This window comes from Drosophila mauritiana, chromosome 2L (genome assembly GCF_004382145.1).
Source record: "Drosophila mauritiana strain mau12 chromosome 2L, ASM438214v1, whole genome shotgun sequence".
NCBI classification, from domain to species: Eukaryota; Metazoa; Arthropoda; class Insecta; order Diptera; family Drosophilidae; genus Drosophila; species Drosophila mauritiana.
In genome coordinates this window covers 4,229,982-4,254,506 of record NC_046667.1, presented here as the reverse complement: position 1 = coordinate 4,254,506, position 24,525 = coordinate 4,229,982, and the positions used below count along the sequence as shown (strand labels likewise).

Here is a 24,525-nt window from a genome sequence, read left to right as displayed (position 1 = left end):
ATATAAAGAAATTAAAGTGGGACTTTGCAGTCGAAGGCAAAAAGAAATGCTTGAGATCATTAGTCGGTTGATTCGTAGTTGATTTCTTGATTTGTTTCGCTCTCCAACCGTCCCCTGAATAGTGTTATCGTAATCGTTATTATCGTTATCGTTATCTGTATCGTATTATATCTGTATATGCTCTGTAATTTACACAAGTTATACACACTCGCGGTCTTCTCGCACCTCTCGCTCTGGCAGTGTTTTGGCGTCAAGTTGTGTCAAACCATCATTCCGTACAATTTGATCTTTAGACATGTTTATCGTTATCGGTAATCGTTAATCAATTATCGTTTATCGTTAACAAGTACTTAAAAAACAGAAACGCCTCGCCTCGTTAAAGTTAAACTAAGCTGCATCCGGGGAGCTGTCTCTTACACAACTGACCTATAACCTAAGACCAAATATCATCGCTCTCGGGAACCCACGAAACTACTTCTCATTGAGGATCTCTGTTCGGATTGGGGATCCTCATCTCTATCTATCGTACTTATCGACGTAGTATTGGGCTGTGAGTCAAACCGGAAAGAATAGCCTATCAACGCTTTATTTTCGGGGTTCCTATCATCATCATTCGTTTTTTCGTTTGTGTTTTTTTTGTTTTTACTTTTGGGTTAATAAATATTTGTTCGAGTTAATTATCGTGTGTAGGTCAACAGTAAACATATATGCAGCAGTTATATTTCATTTAATTTTCGTTAAACTGTATTTGTTTTCATCTCGCTTTCGCTTTTATTTGCTTTGTAGGTTTTTGTTTTGTCGTTAAATAATTTAATTATGAAACAATTTCTCTATATGTTGTTTTAATTACTTTTAGCGCATTTATTTTGAGTCGTCGCCTCTTCGATCATCTCTGCTCTAGTTGTTAACAACTAAATGCTTAACAGCTAGCATATTCCGTATTAATTTAGTTTAGTTGTAATGTAACATAATTTAGGCTTACGCTTGTGGATTGTTAATTAATGTTTAATGTTTAATGCTCAATGTTTAACATATCTCGATCTGTGTTACGTTAAGTATCAATATCTAATACACTCGTAAATAATAGTTAATTGTAATTGTAATTTGTTCTTTGCATATGTCGTCAAACAATGTTTGCTCCATTTACTTGCGTTAAATGTCAAATTTACGTTATCGATTTTGTAATAATATGTTGCTATAATTGCTATAGTTGTTAAATATTATACTTAAACTCTGGGCGCTCTCCTCCAGCCCCAAAATATATGTACACAGCTTTCGTCTCGTTTAAATCTACTAATTGTTTCTGCCTTCTAAGTGTTTTGTTTTCCTTTCATTTTGTTTTTGTTTTGCATTCTTCTGGGTGTGAGTTTGCAGGGGGCCAAACTTTTAAAGTTCATCTGTGAATTGGGGGGCCTGATCCAATATCATATCGCGTCTGATTGCCTCGGATGGATCTGGCTCTCTGTGGGCGTGGCTGTGGGTGCGGCTCAATTAAATGCTTCAGTGGCTCAGCAAACGCTCTCCATTTGCTGCATGGCTTGGCGTTTGCGGTAGGCATAGAACTCCTCCCTCATGGCTTGCAGGCGGACCTCGACGTTGTCATAGCGTGGCAGGTGGGCCGGCAGAGATCGTTGCTTTCTGGCCCCCCCTCCGTAGGGGGCGTGGCTGTGCAGCAGACTCCCACTGAGGGGACCCAGCGTGTGATGGTGGTAGGGATGGGTATCTATGTGCAGGTTGAGATCTTCGCGCAGCATGCTGGATGCACTCGGTGTGGGCGTGGCCGGATCGAACTCGTAGTGCCCATCCACACTGCCCACATCCACGGGACACGGCGCCTTCGGAAGATTACTGTCCGTGGCCGCGTTCAGTCTTGAGATCATCTCCAGCCAGTGGGCCATCGTGTACGGTGGCGTTGTGGCCCTGGGATACGAGTAAGAACCATGTGGCGTCTGTCCCTGCGCCTGCTGTCCTCCAAAGTAGCCCGAATGCTTCGGTGGCGATGGAGGTGCTCTGTACGGCGGTAGCAATCGCCACTCACTGGTACTGCCCGGGTGATTCGAGGTGTTCTTCGAACCAAAACCACTCGAACTGGAACGGGATTCCGGAGAGGCCTCCAGGCCGCCGGGATTCATGGAGTTGCGCAGGTTTAGATTGAGTTGCGGCAGGGGAGAGAGCATCTCATGCTGCTGCTGCCGGTTACTGAAAAGGCGGGAATGATGACGTGGATACCAGCGCGTACGGGGGCGATAGCTGGCCTGCGACTGGTAGTAGCTCCTCCACGACGGAGGCGACGGCAGCTGGAGTGGCACAAAGTGATCCTCCAGCGGATGCTGCTTTTGCTGCTGCTGTCGGCGAGTCTCCTCCTGAATGGTTCTCAGGGAAGGCAGCTCCTGGGAGTAGTACCTGTATCTGCTGCTCAGATTGTGCGATGAACGTTCCGCGGAGTTGGGGGGATACACAGTGCTCAGGTCGCTGAAGTGGGTGGGGTAGGCTCCACTGCCACCGCTGGAGAGCAAAAGCTGCTGATGATGGGGCTGCAGATGCTGGGGGGAACTGGAGAATATCCTGGAGATCCTCGAAGGAGTGTAAAGCTGCTGTTGCTGACTCAGACTGCCACTAATCGTATTTATGTGCAGTGGTCTACTTCTATCCGCATTGCCATGCAAATTATTGCTGCTGGTGTAGGGACGCAGGACATTCTGGTAGCGGGCACCCGACACTGCCTCGTCGAAGTAGGATTGCGGATTGGGAGGCACTGCAGACTGCTTGGCCCCGATCTTCAGCAGGCCCTGAAGAAAGCCCCTGGCCGAGTCCGCCGCCGACTGGAGACTCAACTGACTGGAGGAGGCCACCAAGGGACGTCGCCACGAAGCACGAGCGGTGATGAAGTTCCGCCGCGAGAGAAATCCACCATCATCGCTGGAGGATTTCTGGGATACGTTGCTGTTCCGCCGCTCGAAGAGACCACCGTCCACCACATCCACGTTGCCGGACTCCAGGGTCTGTTGCGAGTATCCCAGTTTGGAGACGCCCTCCACATCCAGCACAAAGCGTCCATCGAGGCTCCGCTGGATGCGGCTTACGGACCGCCTTCGTCCTCCGCCCCCGTCGTCCTCATCGCCATCCTCGAGATTTGGCGAGCTGTAGATGGAGTGGCAGTTGGTGCAGCGATCAGGTGGCCAGATCCAGTGGAGTATGGCAATGAGAATGGCGGTTAGACTTGATATTCGGGTTTGTTTGTACCTGTGTGGTTAAGGAAAAAGGGATTTAATTGGTGTACATAAAGTGTAAGGGGACTATTAAACTCAATCCAAAGAAATTAAGTGAAAAAAAGTTGAAGGAATTAAATGAAATTAAAGAGGCATGCTAAATATTGCAGTTCTATGGCTTATAATGGACATAATAGCTGCAGCTTTCTCATTGCTTCACCATCTTTTAAGATGAATTAAAAGAAGCCTCTAATTCACACAGAAATAAGGGATTCAAAACTAAACAGAATGAGAAACTAAGAAAATCACTTAACTGAAGTTAACTGAACTGAAGAAGAAAACTTTGTTTAAGTTTGAGAAAAGTTTGCTTACGATTTTGATTATGACAGGATGGACCTGGAACTATAAAAACGCTTTCATAATCACGGTAATGTTCAGTATTGCTATGGAGCGATAGTAGATCGGTGGAACGTGCATGGCGGTTGCCAATCAGAGTGAAATGGGTAGACAGATAGATGACAACGTTACAGATACGGATACAGTTTGAGATTCAGATACAGATTCATATAAGATTGGTTTGGCAATTGGACGGGCAGAATTTGGAGCCAGATAATGCTGATGCGCAATCCGAAGGGCATACTCACTTTTTTAAAGGCACTTGACCAGAGGAAATTGAGCCCGTACTGCGATTGTGCAAATGATGATTATTGGCGGCAATGTTACGAGCGTCCGTTATCCTGCAAGCTACCATGTTGAACTCTGCAAACGTATAATTTCTAAAATTAATTTGGCGTGCAGCGTGAGCCGTCCAATCCGGTAAATAAAATACCCGTACACCGTACGTACAGCTACCAAGCACACACACTCTATATACACACACGACGTTCACGGTTATAGGTCTATGCATATGCATATCTACTACGGTGCTCTCTACATATAGACGTATATAAATGCGATTACGCTCTTTCGGAATTCTGCTTAAATCGAGGACAAACTGGCGTAATTGAGGTCCTGCAGAGAGAAAGGTCTTTCATATGGTTGGAACGGGGCTTTTGGGTTAATATGTATGATTATAACACGTCGGGGTGCCACAGAAATCCCTACGGTTTCAAAATCACTAATATGCAGTACCATTTTTTATCTTCGTCATGCCACATACAAAATATAGTATTGCCTGCTTTTGCACACCTTACAAATAGCTTTAAAACAGCAGGAGGATTTAGCTACTTTAATTTGTTGTTACTTGTTTAATTGGGTTTTAACAAGCTCGGTCCGACTCTTTCTCTCTGTGCACCTGGTCACGTTGATTATGCCAATTTGCATGCCAGCATCGTCAGATTACACACGCTTGTTGTTTCAGTTGTCGTGGCTAATAAGTTTAGATTGTTTAAATTTTAGCAGTTACTGGGCTATTACTAGGGGACACTAAACAGTCGCCAGTTAGCAGATAACAGTTGCCATTTACCAGTTAGCAGTTAGATGACTACGACTAAACTATGTTGTTGGTTAGTTTCATTTGATTGGGGTTACATTGCAATTACATGTGGAGCAGGAGGAGGCGCCAATTAGTGAACCAGTGGGCCAATTTCGCGGAGTTTGGGTAATTGAACGGCGACTACGGGGTCGTGGAATAACAATGCCAACTAAATCGAAACCTAATGCTCCTCCGGCCAGTTGCGATTGACGGTCGATGACAAACTAAGCCGTCGAAGGGGAACCCCCACATACATATACGGCTATATGCGGAAACTTGGCATTAGAGCAAACACCATATAGCATATGGCACATACACACGCTCCGAGGTGCAAGTATACACAGCCGCCGTGTGCTCTTCGCAGTATTTTATTTAGGATCTGGCTTCGAATGGTTGGAAAAAAACAATGACACGTGAAATGGCTTTTAAATGGTCAAGTTACGAATTGTGCCAACGGAAAAGACAGATAGAGAGATACTGGAACTGAACTTTAATGCAAATCGAAAACCAAATATTGCTGATCATATGGGGATTATGGGTATGCAAAAAACAAACTGAGGATAAGCGACAAAAAACTTTTGCCCAAGTACAAGTGATTCACACAAAACAAAAAACGAAAAGTGTTCGAGAAGTAGTGTTTTTGTTTGGCTTTTTTGTCATGTTTTGCTTGGCAGTGCATGTGTTTTTTGGGTAATTATGAAATCTGTGAGCTCTGGAATGTGTGGGGTGCTTGAGATATATATATGTATATATTCGAGAAAGTGCGGCAGTATCTGAACGATCTGCCCGAGAACAGAGCCACTGACAACTTGGGACCCAAGCATTGCGGATTGTTAGTGGAATGCAGATGCTTAATCGATGGTTGTGGTGATGTCAGTGTTGGTTAGTTGGTTCTTGATTGATTGGTTGGTTTGTTGGTTGGTTGGTTGGGGTGGTGGGAACTCGTCTGAAAATAACCTTTAGTTGTCAGTACTCAGGATCTGTGGTACACGACATCGACTTAATATGATTGCAAAAACTTACCCTTGCTTGTATCGATGTTGGGGTTTAGGGGGTCTTACTATACGCTTTACTCATATTTTAGTTGGCCCGGTCGCTCCGCCTTTTGACTGCCCAACTTGGACTCCAAAATATATATAGCTTAAATGGGGTAATACCACCAGTTTGGAGTCCCGAAAGTTGGGCGGACAAGGGCGGGTGTGTACCGGATATAACCGATCAGCGACGCGATCATTTTATGCTTCGGATTCGGTTTTCTAGTTTCGAATGCTCTATCGACTTGGTTTGTGGGCCTTATTTTACCATCTTTGTGCGTGAATTGTTTACAAAAAACGTCTGCCCAGTATTGTGCTATATAAATGGTCATTCGCCATGTATATAGATCTATAGGTCTATGCTCTCTGCTGAAAATGCCTTTATCTGTCATGAACTCAGCCCTGGGCAGAAACAACGACGATTTGGCCAAGAACATGCTTGTAAATGGTTAATAGATAAAGGCATTTCTACCATCAGCGTTATCAGCTTGTCACATTTATATTATTACCGCTTTTACGTTAATCTATCGTAATGTGTTTTTACCACAGCATGAAAAAAAATTGAGGATAAAATTGAGAACAATGTGTTCTGTATAGAATACGTTCGTATGTTCATCATATTTCACAGTTAATGGGCTGCATTGATTTAAAAATTCGCAATTTCCCTGCTCATTGTATACTTCTTCATTTTTTTTCTGTGTTGTGTAAGTGTGTGGGGGAAGGGGGGACTCGGAAAGAATACATAAATAATTGATTTAAACAACGCAACATTAATTAATCCACTTAAAATACGGTTTAAAGCAAAAACCATAACAAAAAGCAGAGACAGAGGTTCGATATGGTCGGTTTTGTTCGGTTTGGATGGGTTTCATTCGGTCCGGGTTGGATTCGATTGCATTAAAGCCAGCGGGCGTCAAATAATGGATGTCCTGGATATACTGGTCCTCTGGCCCTGGCATTTTCAATTTCCGCTCAACTTTGGCCGGCAGATTCATATTGGTTGCGAAAGGGGTTTCCCCGGAAAAAGGCGGGGACAGAGCTTAATCGATTGCGTTTGGCATCTTCGCTTAATGCTTAACTAAAGTGGCAACAACTAGTAATATGTTCATGCGATGAATTCGAAAACAAACAGGCTGCAAAGCGCTATGAAGCCAGATTGAGTTTACAGAAATCATACGTAGGCCCAATGATACGAACAGAAGGCTTAAGTAATGGAATGCAAACAAAACTTATAACTTCAGGGGGCGGTGGTCTGGTGGCCGATTTTCAACTAAGATCTGGGGGAGTCACTTTTGTCTACGGATATGGATGAGTGGGACCGGGGGGACGCGAGCATAGGTACAGGGGGCGGGGTTTTTGGGCCCGGATAAAGAGAAACTCAGAGCTAATGAAATCAAAACCCAGAATTCAGAAAATAAGGATAACCAAATAAGGAGAAGCGAACCAAAATCCAATTAGTATGTAAATATATATATACAGAGATTTTTCAGCAACTTTTGCCAAATTGTAACTCAATTTTACTTGCACAACTACAACGAAAACGTACAAATCATACAGATCTCAGACAGGCATAATTTATGGAGAATTTCATATCAAATGCCTCAACGGCTCAGAAATTTTGTCAAATATTTTACTTTCGGCAAACAAACGGTTTCGTATGCAAATTCCAATGTGCTGTTGTTGCCGAACAAACCAATCTTTCGAAACTGAATGGGAAACGGAAGTGGCTATTTTAAGCAAAACTCATAAAGCACAGCAAATAACGATTATCGGTAATCAGTTCAAAGTTATCGATAATTGGATGGCCTCTGCCGTCGGAAACTCGGAATGTAGGTACATTATCAATAATTAGTGACTGTTAGTTAGTTAGTAAGTTAGTTGGAGTTATTACACTCGTATCTATAACGACTATGGTTTCGGTTCGGGTTCGCCAACAACAAGAACATCGTCATCGATTATTACGATTACTGTTACGATTATTAAAGATATTAGTATCGCACGGATCGATATCGGTATCGGTACATCTATATCGTTAGCATTATCATTAGCAATATCAAGTTGTGATTGTCATCAAAAACCATTTCAAGTGTGTGTGTTAGCTTTAGCCTCAGTGTTACCTTTTTCCTGTTTTCGTCGTTTACGTTTATTGCAAATTTTTACGGCACAAACCGATAAAATGATCGCAACAATAAAAAACAGGATGCCCCCAACGACGCCGGCGGTAATCGCCTTGTGCTTGACACGTGCCGGCACAGGGAACTTCACCTCGTCGCTGGACTCGTACGACTTCTCCGAGTTGGCCAGCACCCGGAAGTAGTAGGTCCTTCCGCCCACCAGGTTCTTCACCAGATACTGCGTCTCCTCCGGCCGGATTTGTCCCCGGTTGAGTGTCTTCCACTGCGCGTCCGTCCGGTACTTGATGGTGTAGAACTTGACGATGTGCGCCCGCTCCAGCGGCGACTGCCACGTGATGAGGAATCCGTTCGAGACCTCCGTAACGGACACGTTCCTCGGCGGTCCTGGCTTGGGACCTGTTTTATTTGGGGGGTGCGAGAATGGGAGGTAGAGAAAAAACGATCCATTAGTAGGTACACAAAAAGAGATTGCAAAGGGGTAGAGCACGGGGTTTTATCCTGCCTTGTTTTCCAGTCAGCAATTTAAACCAATTTCAATTGCCAACAACGTACAAAGGTGAAATCCGACGACGAAATATGCATACATTGAAATAAATTTAGAGAGATATTCATTCATAAATCGTTAAAATCGCTTTGAAGGGCCTCTTTGTTATATTCGCCAAATTGGGTTCAGTAATTTAACCTTTAGATTTGAACTATTGGTTTTCCCCCCCTTGAAGCCCGAATTATTTTCAGTGTACTTGTGCTAAATCGTTTGCATTATTTTTGATTTATTTGCATTTCATTTTATGCTTTGTTTGTTTGCGCGAAGGATTTTCCACTGCCTTTTTGTTACCTTCTGTCGTTAAGCTTTTCCAATTTTCTCTCAAAAAATAACCCCTACCTTAAATTTGAACAATTTAAATATTGCCTGAAAAAAACTAAACAAATGAATTTAATTATAACATTTACTATACACATTGTTACTTTTCACAATAACTACGAAAAATTGCGCAGTGTATGGTTCGCCCTTCTTTGTTTTAGGCGATTTTATTTATTTCATTTTTGGCTACGCTTAAAAGCTTTATGAAAATTCCATTTGGCTTTTTGCAACTCTTTGCGACCTTTTTCTTTTTTGCACCATGCATTTATTCATGACAACGAGTCCCGGCTGTGAGGGGATTGACAAAAACACATTTTAATTAGCATACACACATAAAACTTTCCATTTTCGTTCTCGCATTTGAATACTTGTGGGTCCCCAACTTCCGTTCGTGTTTGCAAATGGCAAGAGTGGCAAAAAAAAGGATACTACACAAGGATACTGCTGAGTGCATGCAAACGAATTATAGGCATAGATAACCTGAATTCCCCGTACGCTTGTCAGGACCTCCTGATTGGAGAACTCCTGCTGGATGCAATTAACTGCCGGTCTCGATGGAATTCCGGGTCCGTAGACTCTGTACTCTGGATTCGGCTTGTCGCACATGCAAATGCAAATTAAAACTGCTTGGAGAAATACACAATATGTCATGTAAATGGCGACCAATTCGTGGTAGCTCCCAATGGCGCTTATGAAATTTGGGAACAGCATAAAACGATGTGTGTTTATGGAAAGTGTGTATCAGATGAGCTGACGATGCGAATGGGTGGAAATTTCGGGTTTTTCGGCGCTTTCCCCCACGATGCCCCACCACCTCAGCCACCCACGTGTGGAAAATAAGTGCAAGCCATTTATTGTGACGATGGTGCTAACGAAAAATGCCACGCTCATTATGTATGTATGTATGTTAATTAAAAATGCTTTTAAAGAGCCCTCGCGGGATTTGAAAGCGCATACTCCTCGCACTCGCATATATCAAAAGTTGATTATGCGAATGGGGCAGAAATGAGCAGCGAGTGCCAGTAGCAGCAGCAGCAGCAGTGGCAACCCTTTAATTCTCGGCCCGCATAAAAAATGTGCGCAGATTTGACATAACATAAACGAGACAAGTGACAAACATAAAAAGCAAAATGGCCCGGGAAAAGCGGCTGGGAAAAAGGCCTAAATGAGATGGGTAGACGCAGACGGACGGACTGTAAAAATGTCAAGGGTAAAGTCGGGGTAAAAAAGGCACGAGGCGTCGTCGCACGGTTAAATGTTATTTATGACTGCAGCTGTGTGGCGGGGATTCAGGGGAAGGTTCATGGTGACCCGCAGTAAATCTGCAGTTCGCTTGCAGGAATTACTAGCTGTTTCACAAGACAGAGACATTACTCGAGCGCCACTTGGCAGTGAACAAAAAAATATGGGATAAGTAATGTGGGTTGTTCAGTTAAGTTCTAGGTGTTTACAGTTGTAGTTTAAGAATTTTTAAAAACCATTACTATTGGTCGTATCAAAAGATAATAACCGAATGTTTATGGAAAACACTAACATTTGCGGCTCAACAACTAGCGTGAGATTCGCTTTCTTACTCTCTCGCTAGCTATTTTACACGCTACGCTATTACACACTAGAAACTTAACTAGAACACTCCCACATCACATTATGTAATGATGTACGATACGAGTACCTTTGACTCTCAATTTGGGCGGCGAATAAACTAGTGTGCCACGCGAGTCGGTGTGAAAGTAAATGTCAAAATAGGCTAAGAGGTCTGCAAATAAATTAGAAACACAAAACACGAAACACAAAATTCAAAATTCAAAATCAAATTCAAATCAAATCATGTCCAGTAAATAATTAAAGCTAAGGTGTGCAAAAAGGTTGAGGTGCGTGTTTGGAAAATTGAAAGAAAGTGCAATCCAAGTACCGAAAGTTGTGCTAACTACGGGGTCACCGTTCTCAAAGGTCAGAGGCCGCTCCCTCAGAGAGAAACTCAATCACTCGCAACGAGTCCTCGATTAGTTTACCTTGATCGAATGCAAATTCAAATTCTCTTGCCTAGAACAGTAAAACTCGCATGGCAACCAGGACCTTGCCGTAATTATGACAGTGAAATGCATTGAATATTCATAAGTGCACATGTGTGGGCTTTCGTTTATAATCAGCCTTGACATGCATTTTCTCTGGTTAGATTTGCATCCTTCGCCTGGTGGCTATGCCGAGTGGTTGGGTACTAGGTTGATCCGGAAGATTATGCAGTTGACAAATAGGCAATATTCTGCAGGGCATTGGAAGGTTTCGATAAGGAAAAGCATTCATCTATACTACTCTACTCTTGGTTTCTATTTCAAATTCGGATTGTTTTTATATTATATATGATGTTCCAATCTGCTTAATTTTAAAAAATATATCACTGTGCAACTCTGTTTTATACACCTTTCCTTTTTGTAGGGTATCTCCCGTTTTTGTTTAAGTGCTTTAATTTTCCGAATGTCAGGGCAGAAATGTTGCAAATGTTGAAGGAGCGTGCTGCTCGCATTGTTGTTATTAATTTTTAAGCGCTGCGCCGTATGGATAAAACAGCAGGGAAAGCAGCACGCACCGCCCTGCACCACCCACTTCAATTGGTGGGTGGTGGTGTATGGCGGGCTGGCGGGGGTGGTTGAGCGGTGAATGGTGAATGTGAGCAAGTGCCACCGTCAGCGGGTCTACATGGCGTATGAAAATTTCTCGACATAAACAAATGCGGCACGAACGCACACTCACACAGTGTGCTGCACAAGTGTGTGTGTGAGTGGGTGGTGGGGCAGTGGCGAATGGTTTACCGTTGATGTTTTATGCAGGATTTAAAATAAAGGAAATATTTTAAGAAAAATAAAGCGGCGACCAAGGAGCACAAACGAAAATAAATGCCAAAGGAAGTACAATTTCTGCGAGGCGTTTGCTTTAGCTGCTGTTCTTGTTTTAGTTGCTGTTACTGTTCTTGTTCTTGTTGTTTCTTGGAGTTTACTGGGCTGCTGAGGATGAAATGAGGCGGTGGGCAGTGGGTGGTGGGTGGTGGGCGGTGTTTGTGGGTGGATGGGCGGTCAGATGGGCGGTGGCATTGGATGGTTCTTGTAGTGGGTAGGTGTTTCGTTACAAGCGCCAAAAAAAGGTACACACGTACACGAAATCCAGGGTTGCATTACACAACACGGCGCACATTTGCCGCCAGAGTTGCCGCCTTTTTTGTTTTTCGTTGCCAGTGTTTCGTCCTTGTTGTTATTTGATATTTTGTAGCGTTCTTCCTTATTTTTCAAACCTACGCGTGCGCCAACACGTATACGCACTGTGATACACGCACACACAAGTAAATTAAATACGCTAAATGGGGGAAAGCATTTATTTGTGTGTGTGTGTGTGAACGAGCGGAGCGGGCGGGGGGATTACATACACATACATAAACACAGGAGGGGAAACTACATACACAACGGACCGAGGGGAGCGAGCGGGACAGAGAGAGCCAGGATAAAATTAACTATTATCGCAAAGCGGTTGGAAAAACACGCGGCAACGTCGACAAAGGCATTCAAATTGCCGCACCTACGGCGCCCCGCAAAAGGGGCGGTGGCATCTAGCGGGGGGCGTGGCAGGCGTGCTTGTTAAATGCGCCTCGGCATTTGGTAATATGGTTGTTTAAATTACGCTCTTTCGGGAGTGGGAGCGAGTGGGCGAGTGGTGTTCGAAGTGGGGCTTGGGCTTGGGACTGGGGGCTGGGGGAATGGGCGTTGTCATATCGACCGCACACAACCTGCAAGACACGGACAACAAACACACGCAGAACAGTTGTAAAAACAGTTCAATTAATTTAAATAATTAAATGCGGGGCCAAACTGTTTTAATTACGCACACACGCGAGCGCAGATCAACGCAGATAGTCCTCGCGGTGTGCGTGAGACCCACAAATGTAATATTCGTATCCAGGCCAGAGAACGCGGGAACTCAGAATCCCGAAGCCCCAGATCCGTGGCCCGAGTTCCCGGCACATGTGCCAAATTATGCCCCATGGGAAATGGCGCGAATTCGGGGCGTGCTTTGGCAGCCAATAAATGGGGAGCCGTGTATAATTGGTTTGAATATTTAATTGTTGCTTCTTTTTTCCCATAGTCGGCCCCAAAAGCCAAAATGAATATTGAATTCATTGGGGAGATGGTGGGATATGGCTCTGCGGTCGCCAGTAAGGGAGTAAGTGGATGGAAAGCCTCTAGTCGGCTGGAAAATTGTTTTGGGTGTTAAGAACTCACACTTTTCAAGAACTTTGTGAAATATCGAAAAATAAGTGTGGGTATTTACAGTTCTGGGGGTTTTCATTCAAGCCTCATGCAGTCTAGGAAATGGGTCGGAGAAACTATTCAGCTGGGTTTGCAATGTGCTTTCAAATGGATTCATCTCACATCCTTTGCTTGCTACAAACTATAGTCTAATACAACAATTTAAAAGAAATCATAAATTCAATTAATTAACGTTGATAGTGGGCTATTAGATATATTTTTTATCTTCTTGGTTTCTAGATAGCATAACAATTGGGGAGTCAACAAGAGCAGCTATTCAATCATGCATTGGATTTGGATAAAAGAAACCTTATAATTTGGAACCCCCATTTGCGATTCTTTTAAGTTTTGTGTATATACATCATTCAGTCTTAGGTAGTAAAAAGGTTGGAAAATGCTGGCGCAACTACATAAAGATTTCAGATTTCCGCGAGATTTAATCCTTGTACGTCGATGGCTGCGATTGCTGACGGTTCGCATCCGATTCTTATATACAACTAAGAATTCTAGGGATTTACGGTGGGAAACTTTTTGTTTGTTTTTTTTTTTTTTGGGTATTATTCTCTTACCAGCTTCGTCTGGCATTAGCTGAAAGAATGAGTCGGGCGGTTGTGTTGCAGCCTTGACATTACGTGGCGCTGCCGGAGCGTCTTCTATTGAACCCGAATTTTCCGTGGTTCCCAGGAAAAATTCGTGGTCGCGGTTTGGCATTTGACAGTTTGCATTTGATTGCGCGCATGATTAGTATGAGAAAGTTAGATCGAGTAGCGGTTTTGTTTTTCGATGAAGGTCGGTGAGGAAAAAGAGAAGAAAACGAGAGAAAAACAAGAGCGTTATGTTAGAGCCAATCCAGATTCAGTTTGTGCAGAGGTTTTTCTCATGAGATTATGTGCAGGATATGCCGGGGAGCGACTGCAGCAAGAACCCAAAAACAAAAGTAAAAGGAAGGAGCAAGCGAACGAAAGACAGATATGCGGAGAGGATCCAGAGGACTTACCCAGTGTGCGCACGGTCATCACTTTGCTCATCATCCCGTCGCCCAGGACATTCCGGCCCACCACCTGGAACTCGTAGGTGGTTCCGGAGGCCAAGCCATTGATGGTCACCTGGGTGCTGCCCGATGGCGTCACGGAGATCGTTTGCCAGTCGTTGACGCCCGCCTCCCGGAACCAGATCGTGTAGTCCTGCTTGTACTCCGACCCACCACTGTATCCTGGCAGCCATTGCAGCGTTATCGAGGACTCGGTGGCCTTGCCCGTGATATTGTAGGGCGCGTGCGGCTGGGTGCCCTCGATCACCAGCTGGGTTACGGCCATCAGGGTGGCCACTTCGTTGGAGACCACGCACTGGTAGTAGCCGAAGTCCTCCCTCCTCAGATTCTCAATGGTGATATTGCCCCCGGAGATCTTGATGCGATTGCGCTGCGACTCGGTCAGCTGCTCGCCCTCCTGACGCTGCCACTTGATGGTGGGTCGCTCCGTGCCCTCCGCCTCCAAGGCGTCGCAGTGCATCTCTACGCTGTCGCCCACCTTGCGCTGGTAGAGCGTCTCCGGCTCTACGGTGAAGGCGGGCGGCTTCCGGACGAGCACGTCCATGACCCCGGAAGCTCCAGCCGTGCCCTGTGCATTGTACGGCGTGCAGGCGTACTGTCCCTGGTGCTCCTCATTGACCCGCGTGAACAGCAGCGAACCGTTGGCCATCACCACGATGTCCTTCATCTGGTACGGCTCCAGCAGGCGCTTGTCCTTCGTCCAGGTGACGTACTGCAGCTGCGGGCTCGACTTGATGTAGCACTGGACAACACCGGCTAGGCGGAACGGCAGGTATTGCACCGTGGGCGTGAAGGTGACCTTGGCGGGATCTGCAGAGGAAAGGGTGGCAAATTAGATAGGAATAATCGAGTACTAAATTAAGTAACTTATTGATTTTTGAGAGTAAGTAAAAGGTTTGATTGAGTTACTCACATTCGACGCTGAGGTAGGCGGAGGCGCTCTGCGGATCGCCGATGCCGTTGGTCACCTCACAGAGGTACTGGCCCGAGTCGTCCGGCTTGATGGGGTTGATGATGAGCGAGCCGTCCTTGCGGATGGTGACCCTGGTCTCCAGGGCGGCCACTTCCCGGACGGGGGAGCCCTCGCGGTACCAGCGCACCGTGACGTTGCCGGGCATGGCCTTAGCCTCGCAGGAGAATATCACTTTTTCGCCCTCGAGCTTCGTTTGGTTGGTCGGAGGCACCTGATTTGGGTATGGGAAAGTGGGATGATGGTATATTTAGAAAGGAGGGTCCAACGAACGGGTAACGAGTAACTGCAAACTTATGACGGTTGACTGTGGACTGTTGACTAATTCAAATCGTGAAAAGGAACCACCCCTGGCCGTTGCCTTTTTGGAGCCTGGAGCTTGACAGCTAATTTTTGGCTGTCGCCGTCATCGATATCCTTTGTGTGCACTCGCTCCCGAGAAATAACATTTCTGCTGTCACAGCTATGAAATGTGCCCCGCTTTCCACCTCCTCAAGTCCCCCAGTATCCCCAAAATCCCCGCTACCCTGCTCCTCTGCTCGCTGCCATTGTCAACTTGTCAGTCAAATGTCAGGAGCCAAACATTACGATCCGAACCCCTTTTCGTCCTTCATGGTAATTGCATGAGTGCATTCTGGGCCGTTGTGTACGGCTTGGTTTATTTAATGGGCACATTTGCTGCCGCTTTGCTTTCGGGCAATTTGCTGGCAGACTGTTTCATTTGAATTAGTTTTAGTTATGGCCAAAATTGATGTGGGTTGACTCCGACTGCTGGTGGCCGAAATGGGCTCGTAAATTGAATTGGCTGGATTTGCCTTTCGGTTTGGCTTCGATTTCCCTTGGGGTCATCTATAAAATGTCCACTTTGCCTGCGGTCAGATAAATGTTATTGCAATATTTATGCGCAGATTGCTGCAAAACGGTTGAGCTGTAATTGAAGCACGAGCTATGTACTATATGTACACTTCCCACCCTGCTGCTTCTACTGCTGCTGCATGCTTTCCTTGGCTGGCCTGAAAAGCCAGCAAAAGGTCAAAGTTCAAGCGCTCCAAGACGGCAAACCGCTTGTGCATGTAGGACGGAAAACCCTAGGCCAGCAAGGATAGACCAAAAGGCAGGATGGCTTGTGAGGTGCAGTGAGAAAGATTTCCGATAGTTCCAAGAATCATTCTTAGTTCATATTTAAAAGATTAAGATTCATAAATAATACAACTGTCACAAAACATCAAACATTTCAAAATTTTCTGTGATACCCCTTAAGAGTACTTTTTTCTCGCTGTGCAGGCTTAGCCGCCCCCTAATCCCGCCCTCTTGCAGTTGCAGCTAACTGTAAATAACCGAAATGCAAATGCATTAGCGGGGCGCACAAAAGTATGCTATACAGACGACGACGACGACGGCCATGTTTCCACCCACACATTCACGAAGGCTTCCCAGAATGGTCGGAAAAGTGGGCGGGGTGGGCAGTATAGCCGGTGTGGGCGTGAGCGGGGCATGTGAGCATGCTTGTATGCAGGTTGTAAATAGGGGGATCTGCCTGAGACTAGGCGAATGACCATGTCAAGTGTACCGAGTGCTCCTGTGCTCCTTCTGCTGGTTGTTCTGTTCTGTTCTGTTTAGCTGTTTTGTGGGTGGTGTGACGGTCTGCCCTTTCTGGCATGCAAAAATACGGGCCGGATGGAGGCCACATGGTGGTACAAAAAGTTTCACGCTTGTTACGGCTTTTTTTCATTCGTTTTTGGGCCTGCTCTGCAGTCCCACGGATTCGGAATCGGAATCTGGACATGGTTTGGTCTGGTGATTTCTGAAGCCGTTTGGCGGCTGCTCTCCAAATCCCAAAGCCCGGAGTTTCGGAGTGATTGGGAGTCGGTAGCCAGCTGGGGGGCTTAGTTAATGATAAAGCGTTGAACAGTTTATGCAGTATGCGGAATGTGGAGTCCGGAATGCAAAATGCAAGGAGCGATTTTCAGTTGGGACTTACACGTATGGTCAGCCTCTCATTCACAACATTCGATTTGGACTTGGTGCGTGTGTGTTTGTCGGGCGCCGCCTTATCCTACGGGTTTTTTTTGGGGAATTGGTTTAGGGGGTATTTAACGTGGATGGGGGTTAGAGAATAAAACTACATATTAGTAACCTGATCAAACCCTGGTTTTACTCTGCCAATGCTCATCACCTCCTCCCATAATCCCAGCACAAACTTTTCTCCTAATACTACTTTTGAATCTGTTGGGTTTTCTATCGGGTGCGTTCCAGAAATCTCTGATGATTTTCGGGGGTGTAGGTTTTATTTCATGCGAAAAATTCATTGGTATCCCAGAATTTGTCGAACATTTCAAATATTTTCCACAGAAATCACTATAAGCTGTGCTTAAGAGTATGCATCAATTTTAAAGTATTTATGCTGCACACTCATAGACACGTTGTGATTCTGATTTTAACACTTATGTGACAAATCTAAAGGAGATTGCTGGGAAACTTCGGATGGAATTATGTCAGGACGAGATTTCTGGGACAGCCCCGTATGTATCTCAAAATTAAGTGATTTGTATTTAGGTTTTTACCATGATTACAGCGCCGCCCGCGATTATAACACGGGCCGTATGGGAGACTTGTCCCTCACCATTGCGTGCAATGCAAGTGTACTCTCCGATGTCCTCGTGCCGAATGGTGGAGATCCGCAGCTCGGTGCCGTCGTTGAAGATGCCCACCGTGGGCGAGGGATCGACGGGATTGGCATCCTTGTACCAGAGTATTTCCGGCGTGGGCGTGCCATCTGCCTGGCAATTGAGTATAATTGAATCACCTGCAAGGAAATGTGGTGCCAGAACGAAATGAGAATGAGAATGGGCACAAGAACGAGAGCGAGGAATTAATAAGGTAAGTGGTGGCAATTGTTACGCTTTTTGGTTTCAACGAGGAGAGGACGAGCAGGAGCGGGAGCATGGGCGGGTGAGCCCACAGCCCGCCTCCTTCCGGCTCGGCAGTCCCTTAGCTATTGTCCTTCGTCCTGCCACCATTTGCGGCAGACAATGAAACCGGGCTCTTTGTTGCAGTTCCCTACTCGCCTCACTGGCCCCGTTGTTTTCTGAATCAGCCGTTGTGTTTGTCTGATTTATGCGCTGCAGCGCCATTTTCGCTCAACGCATTTCCGGCCCTTCCAACTGCCTTTTGTTTCGCCGCCTGCCACTTGGACTTGTAAACATTTTAACTTTGATTAAGCGACGGAAATTTGATTTGATACGATTGCAAGCATAAAGGGCTTATCGATTTTCGTGAAACTCTTCCACTTTCGCTGCGTCTTCCATCGGAAGATGACAAATGGGCGGCCATAACTCGTTTCGTGGGGCTGGTGGCACTTTTTACGACTCCTGGGAATACGAGTTCTCAAGGTGACAAACTCATTCGGGCGCTGCAACAAATGGCCGGCCATTTGACACACTCGAAAAGTGGGCCAAAAGCGTACGGGGGTCGCACTCCACTTAATTCTGTGAGATGACAGGCCCCAAATAAGTTGGCCAGCTGAATATGCGCTTATTTATGGCCTTGCTATTTGTCAGGCAGCAAAGAGCCAGGTTTTGAGCACTAGCGATGGTACGAAAATCCGATAAGTGTGTCGATGGATATCATAGTAGATTACTTAACGTTGCGAGTTGTATCGATAACACTTGGATATATACGATAACATACATTACCACGATCACTTTCATTTGATTGTTTCAAGATTTGAATGGCTTGCTCTTAAAGTATAACATTATTAGCTCATACTCACCTAAATTAACGTATATAATATCCTCTGGCGTAACACTAAAGCGCGGCGGTGCATGTACGTCTAAGTGGAACCATGTACCGTTCTTATGCTGCTTGGGGTCCCGATTGAGGAAGACGACCTTGCACTCGTACCATCCTTGGTCCGATTCCCGGATGTTGGTCAGGTTGAGCGAGGCGGAGCCGAAGGGCGAGTCCTGCGACACGCGGGACACGCGTCCCTTGTAGCCCTCCTCGATGTGCTCCGGATAGCTCTCATACCAGATGTAGATGGGCAGATCGGAGCCCTTGATAGAGGAGGATATATGCGCTCATTAGTTTGACTCTATGGGCTGGCAAGTGATTAGAGTTGATTCTTGATTGGTCTGTCTGGAATGCGTTATATGCATGGAATGTGCCATGGCATTTGTACATACGACAAACGAGAGTCTGCTTTCTGGTACGCTTCAACTTGGAACAGGTACACATTTACAGGTACAGACAGTATTTAACCTAGGGTTATGATTCGTTTTATGAGTCGCGAGTTTTTGGGGCATATGTACATACATACATAAAACAATGTGTGCTTTGGGGCTAGGGTCATGCAATGTTCTACATTGAAACACTCAAGTCTTGGCGGTGGCATGCAGGTGCGGGTGCAGATTAAAGCTAATCGGGAATTCTCGAAAGTTTCCCGCTGAGACAACGCAAACAACTAACAACTGTCGCAAATAAATTGAGCTGCGACATAGGTATATACATGGCTACGGGGAACATAACTGCGTTCTGTCTGCAAAAGTAAAATCTACAAACAGTCAAAACAAAAACTCATCACGTTAACGTGGAGAAATTGCGCTGCCGCATGGTAAACATGCCAGCAAACAAACAAGCGCTCTCGCAGATACACAAACTATATATACAGACATGGTCACACATTTTCACTGTCAACACAAACTCCCCAGATCCTGTGCTCACCACTTGTGCCTCGGCCCCTTCGTCCTTTTTGCATGCTCATCAACGGCCGGAGGGAAAGTGGAAAAGTGCTGGGGCGGCGGAGAGTGGGTGGCATCACCGCCCGCCCCACACACACTCACACGCGCCCACACACATACATAGGATTTTTGTAGTGTGCCAGGGACACGCTGGCAACAATAAATCATCTGTCTCGGTGTGAGTGTGTGTGCTTGTGTGTGGCACAGCAACTAAAACAACTAAAAGGACGAGGGCCAAAGAGATACATTTGAAATTCTAGCTTGTGCAGATAAAAAATGTGCATGTAAAATATATATATCCAGGCAGGCAACAAAAATTGGGGTTAACCTGCACTCGCCCCCAAATTCTCCTTTACCCTTCCCCCTCCCCTCATCCATCCCTTTCCAACCCAATCCATGTGCAACTTGGCCTTTTGTTTATTTTATTCACAGGACCCCAACGAATGCATTGAACCGAGTGCATTTTCGATTCGAATTCTCTCGCATGACCAACAGGACCGGGGTCTGGACCTGGCCAAGCATTAACACTTGGGGACACCAGATTGGGCTCCCTATCTCTGCGGCAAGTACTAAATACCGAGATGTGGGCCATAGATAGCGGCATAATTGCGTATACATAAATAATTGGTAAGCAAATTGCTTATACGCCACGTTATCCCAGGCAGAGCTAATCGATTTATTTCCCTAATTAGACGGCAGGGCAGGAAGATGGGCTGCTGTATGTCGCTTATTAAAACTTATAGACGTTTTAATAATTTTCTCGGCTGACGTATGAAATAATTTGGGTTGGCAGCACAGCACAGTGAGGCAAAAAAAGGGGCAGACATTCAGGGACACACAGGACGACGCCGACGGGCGAGGTCCTTTGGCCCGGGCCAAAATTAATATTCGCACTCGCAGAAGCGTCATAAGTTGGCTTGGCAAACATTTTTCCGCTTAATTTATTCAGTAGCAATTAATTTAGATTGCAACTAAGGCAACGCCAGAGTCTCACGCCCCTCCATTTTCGTCCTCCTGGGATTTCTCTTTAAAGAGCGAGATATATATATAGAGAGAGAGAGAGAGAGAGTGCCCGCAAAAGTAGGCAACCTTTAATGAATGCCAACTGACAAAAGCGAAATTCTTCGCATTTATGGGCCAGCAATGTGTGTTTTTGCAAGGAAAGTGGGCGGTGGGCGGTGGGGCAATGCGAGCAGGAGATATACGAGCGCATAAATTAAAAGCTAAAGCCATGTTAATCCCTTTAATTCGGCCATTTACCGACTCTCCCCCCGCTGCGGTCTGGGTATTTTTATCGCGACAAAACATAAACATACTTTTTGCAGTACTTATAACTTTGTTTGGCATTAAAATTGCTTGTAAAACTTTTAAGTTGGCACAAAAAACAGGAGACGTTATCTGCCCAGCACAACACATACATAGTCGCATAACTTTGGCTGCATTACGCTAAGCGAAGGACAGTCGTGACTTTGACGCCCACGACGCCGTCGTCCTTTTTATCCTGGCTGCCATTGCTGGCATTTTCCACTTTATTATCCTTGCGGTTCTCCTTGCCTCTTCCTATCAGTCAGCAGACCAAGCTAAAACTGAAGCTGAAGCCGAAGCCCCGAAGAAAGTTGGCTTAGGCGTGCTTGAAATTATGGAAAGTAAGTTGTTTGGGGTCGGGGTTTAGTTGGAAGTCGCTTAGCTGAGGTTGCCCACGTTAGTTGGCTTCATCAAACTTTGCCGGGTAAAACATACACTGCTACGAAAATATTCGAAGCCAACTTAAAATTAAACTCACAAGATATTCAACTTAAAACTTTTATCAATGAATAATGTAAGATTCATGCTGTACACTAGATTTATTGATGGAACACAAAGTAACACTACTTTCTAGCAGTGTAGCTGGGGCCAGGTAAAATATTTAGTTCACTACACACTAAGCATGCAGAAGAGGCTGGGAAAATAATTGGATTACATTACAAAAACGCCAAAATGAAAACAGATGAATGGAGAGAAAGACGTGACTGGGTGGCGGTGCTCAATATGTGATGGGAGTTTCGTTGCGCCTTTTGCGTATTTTGCTTATTTGATTGGAATTAAATTTGCTTATCCTACGGGAATGTGCAGCGGCAGTTGATAGAGCCAAAAATATGGCAGTGCGGCCATCAATCGGTTGGCCGAGCGGCAGAGTTGAAAAGTTTGTGCACTCATCCTGCTGGCATTCGCTTTATCTGCGGCTCAACTTTGCCAAACATTAGCATATTTCTGCAAACTCCAACTGCCACTTTGGGTGGTTGGGTGGTTAGGTGGTTGGGTGGCATGTGGGTGGCTTGTGGTGGCTTTTGGGTGGTGCAGGCAGTATGATCGAGCTTCGAAACACTCGCAACTAAAGTCTTGGCAATGTGACTAATTTGTTTTCAATATTTTTGCTCGACTATAAATGGCTGTGGCTAATTGTTGGGGATTTGCATGGCTTAGGAATAAACGGGTAGTGGAAATTGTATTCATTTTGTTTGCAGTGAGTGAGCAGTGAGCAGCTAAGCTAGATTTTTGTGTATGCTGTCGATTGCGAACGAATTTCGATTCGATTTGATTTGATTTGCAAATGGAATTTCATTTTCGATTGCTTTCATTGGTGGATTGTGAATTTTCGTTTTTCGACTGCTTTCTTCTCTTTCGCTCTCTTTGGTCCGGGTGCTGTGAAGCCCGTTCCTTCAATTGACAAATAATTTGATTAATTTCATCTTTGGTGTTTTCGAATGCCGCAAAAATAATTCGATTCAAAGTGTTCAAGTATTCTGATGTGTCTTCTGTGTACGTGTGTGTGTGTGTGTGTGTGGCTTGTGGGCGAACTTAAAGGAGGCGCAAAGAATCCGATCCCAAAACCGATCAGAAGCGGCCGCTGGAAAGCCGAAAGCCTGCCTAATTCAAATGGTGTTTGGTTGGCTGGTGATTTTGGGTCCGGGTCGGGGTTCAGGATCGCGATGGTCCCCCGATTTCAGGCCGGAGGATATAGGGGCTGATGGTTGAATGAGAACCAAGGCGAACTGAAACCAAACTGAGGGAAATCAAGTCCAAATTCAAATTACCAATATGGAAACACATAAACACATACATCTCAAGCTATATTTGTATATAGTTATCGGTATCGCATGGACAGCAACAAACAACACGAGCATTGGCAATAGTTCGGTTAGTTCGGTTATCGGATCAACTTGGTTAATTTGGTTGGGGCTTTAAGCATTGAGGCACGTTAAATCAACTTAAAATAATGAAACTCAGGCGGAGTAACTGATTTTTGGTGGGGACAAGGCTCATACGAGTAGAGATGGTATTGTACGTATTAGTTGAGAGAATACACTGAATAGGCTGGTAGTTCTTTATATTCGTTTACTGCGTGGGTCTGTCTGTTCTGACTGACTGTATCTTACTTTTTCTTGCTTGTTTTTGCGTATCGGAACAACAATGTAAAAAAGAGAGTTTAGAGAAGAAATGTTAACTGTGATATCGTACCGTTTCGCTCACCTTCTTGTCCCACTGCAGGACATATGGCACGGGATGGTCGTTGGGGAACTCCACATGGCAGTTGAAGATGACGCCCTCGCCGAGGATGGCCGTGATGTGCACGGCGTCTTCTGAAATGGATAAAGAAAAGGGATACGGCTTTCAGTTACACGATACACACACCACTTGCAACTTTTGTATGCGGATCGGATCGGCGGCAGCCGCAGCAGCAAGGATTCCCCAACGTGATGCGCCCATAATACGGCCAATTCCGCAGCCGCAGTCCCGTCCTCGTTATTGCTTCCTATTTAGACGTGACATTCAGCACGATTTACGTGGACCGACAAATGTCCTGTGCCTGCCAACCCATGGCATCCTGTGCCATCCTCTGCCATCCCATGCAATCCCATTCCGTGCCCATTCCGCTGACAGAAGGAATGGCAAAACCAACATGCCAGGGGTTACTTTTAAATGGATTTGTTGATGGCTATGTCGGTCACATGTCAAGTGCTGGTCATTGACTGATGTTTTTGCCCTCCCATCTCTCCCAAGGGACCAATAGCTGACCCGGCTTCCATTTTGGTTTTCAAATCAGTTATCCCATTCAAAGTCGGTGAATGTGTGTGGTCCGGAAACTATGGTTATGCAGAGGAATGCACTCAGGAGTCACTGAGAGAAATTGTAAGCGTCAGCTTAATGGCCCCACCTTGGATGGACAAAATATTCTAAAAATGTGGAATTGACATTTTTCCCCAGAAATGTATTTATTAAGTATTTAAATATTCTGACTTTGCATCATCGTACTTAATTGCTTTGACCCATTACCAGTACACTTTTTTTCCAAATGCGAGTTGACATCTTGACCAGAAGCGCGCACACAGAGTGAGAAATCAGTTTGACGAAAGTTTCCTCTAGCATTTTAACAGAGTATTCCTGCCTTGACAACGAGTAGTGACATTTCATTAGCGTTTGTCAACTGTCTGCGGCTGGGAGAAAGGTGGCAGGATTGCAGGATGGACTGCGGTGGGCACTTGACAGGCGCTGATTAGGCTCCTTGTTCCTGGCTTTGACGGACGCTTTATTTCTGTGCTGTGGTAACTGCCCCGAGGTGCGAATGTGCCGGGCATTATTTATGTATGCAACGCCCCCGAAACGGGTGGTGGGGGCTCTCTCTGCTCCTGGAGAGTGAGTAGTGAGCTTTTCTGAGCCGTTGACATGGTCAACCAAGCTGAAAATTTCGTTTACAATTGGAGCAGAGCTCAAAGCT

General features: G+C 45.4%; 1 protein-coding gene across 7 annotated transcripts in view; it reads right to left on the bottom strand.

Moving 5' to 3' along the window:
- Window positions 1-835: 835 nt before the first annotated feature.
- LOC117150793 (protein turtle) overlaps window positions 836-24,525 on the bottom strand; it is a 38,373-nt gene continuing 14,683 nt past the window's right edge. The window contains exons 4-13 of one of the 7 annotated variants that reach the window (XM_033317845.1): window positions 23,268-23,389; window positions 18,803-19,085; window positions 17,595-17,836; window positions 14,974-15,244; window positions 14,007-14,870; window positions 13,579-13,662; window positions 10,387-10,470; window positions 7,835-8,248; window positions 3,854-3,968; window positions 836-3,243 (exon numbers count right to left, since the gene is read on the bottom strand). In XM_033317845.1, coding sequence (XP_033173736.1) covers window positions 1,509-3,243; window positions 3,854-3,968; window positions 7,835-8,248; window positions 10,387-10,470; window positions 13,579-13,662; window positions 14,007-14,870; window positions 14,974-15,244; window positions 17,595-17,836; window positions 18,803-19,085; window positions 23,268-23,389 — 4,214 coding nt within the window. In that variant the 3' untranslated portion in view covers window positions 836-1,508. Of the gene's footprint in view, window positions 3,244-3,581; window positions 3,653-3,853; window positions 3,986-7,834; window positions 8,249-10,386; window positions 10,471-13,578; window positions 13,663-14,006; window positions 14,871-14,973; window positions 15,245-17,594; window positions 17,837-18,802; window positions 19,086-23,267; window positions 23,390-24,525 lie in introns of those variants that run through there. The other 6 variants (XM_033317842.1, XM_033317843.1, XM_033317839.1 and 3 more) reach the window with 6 other exon arrangements.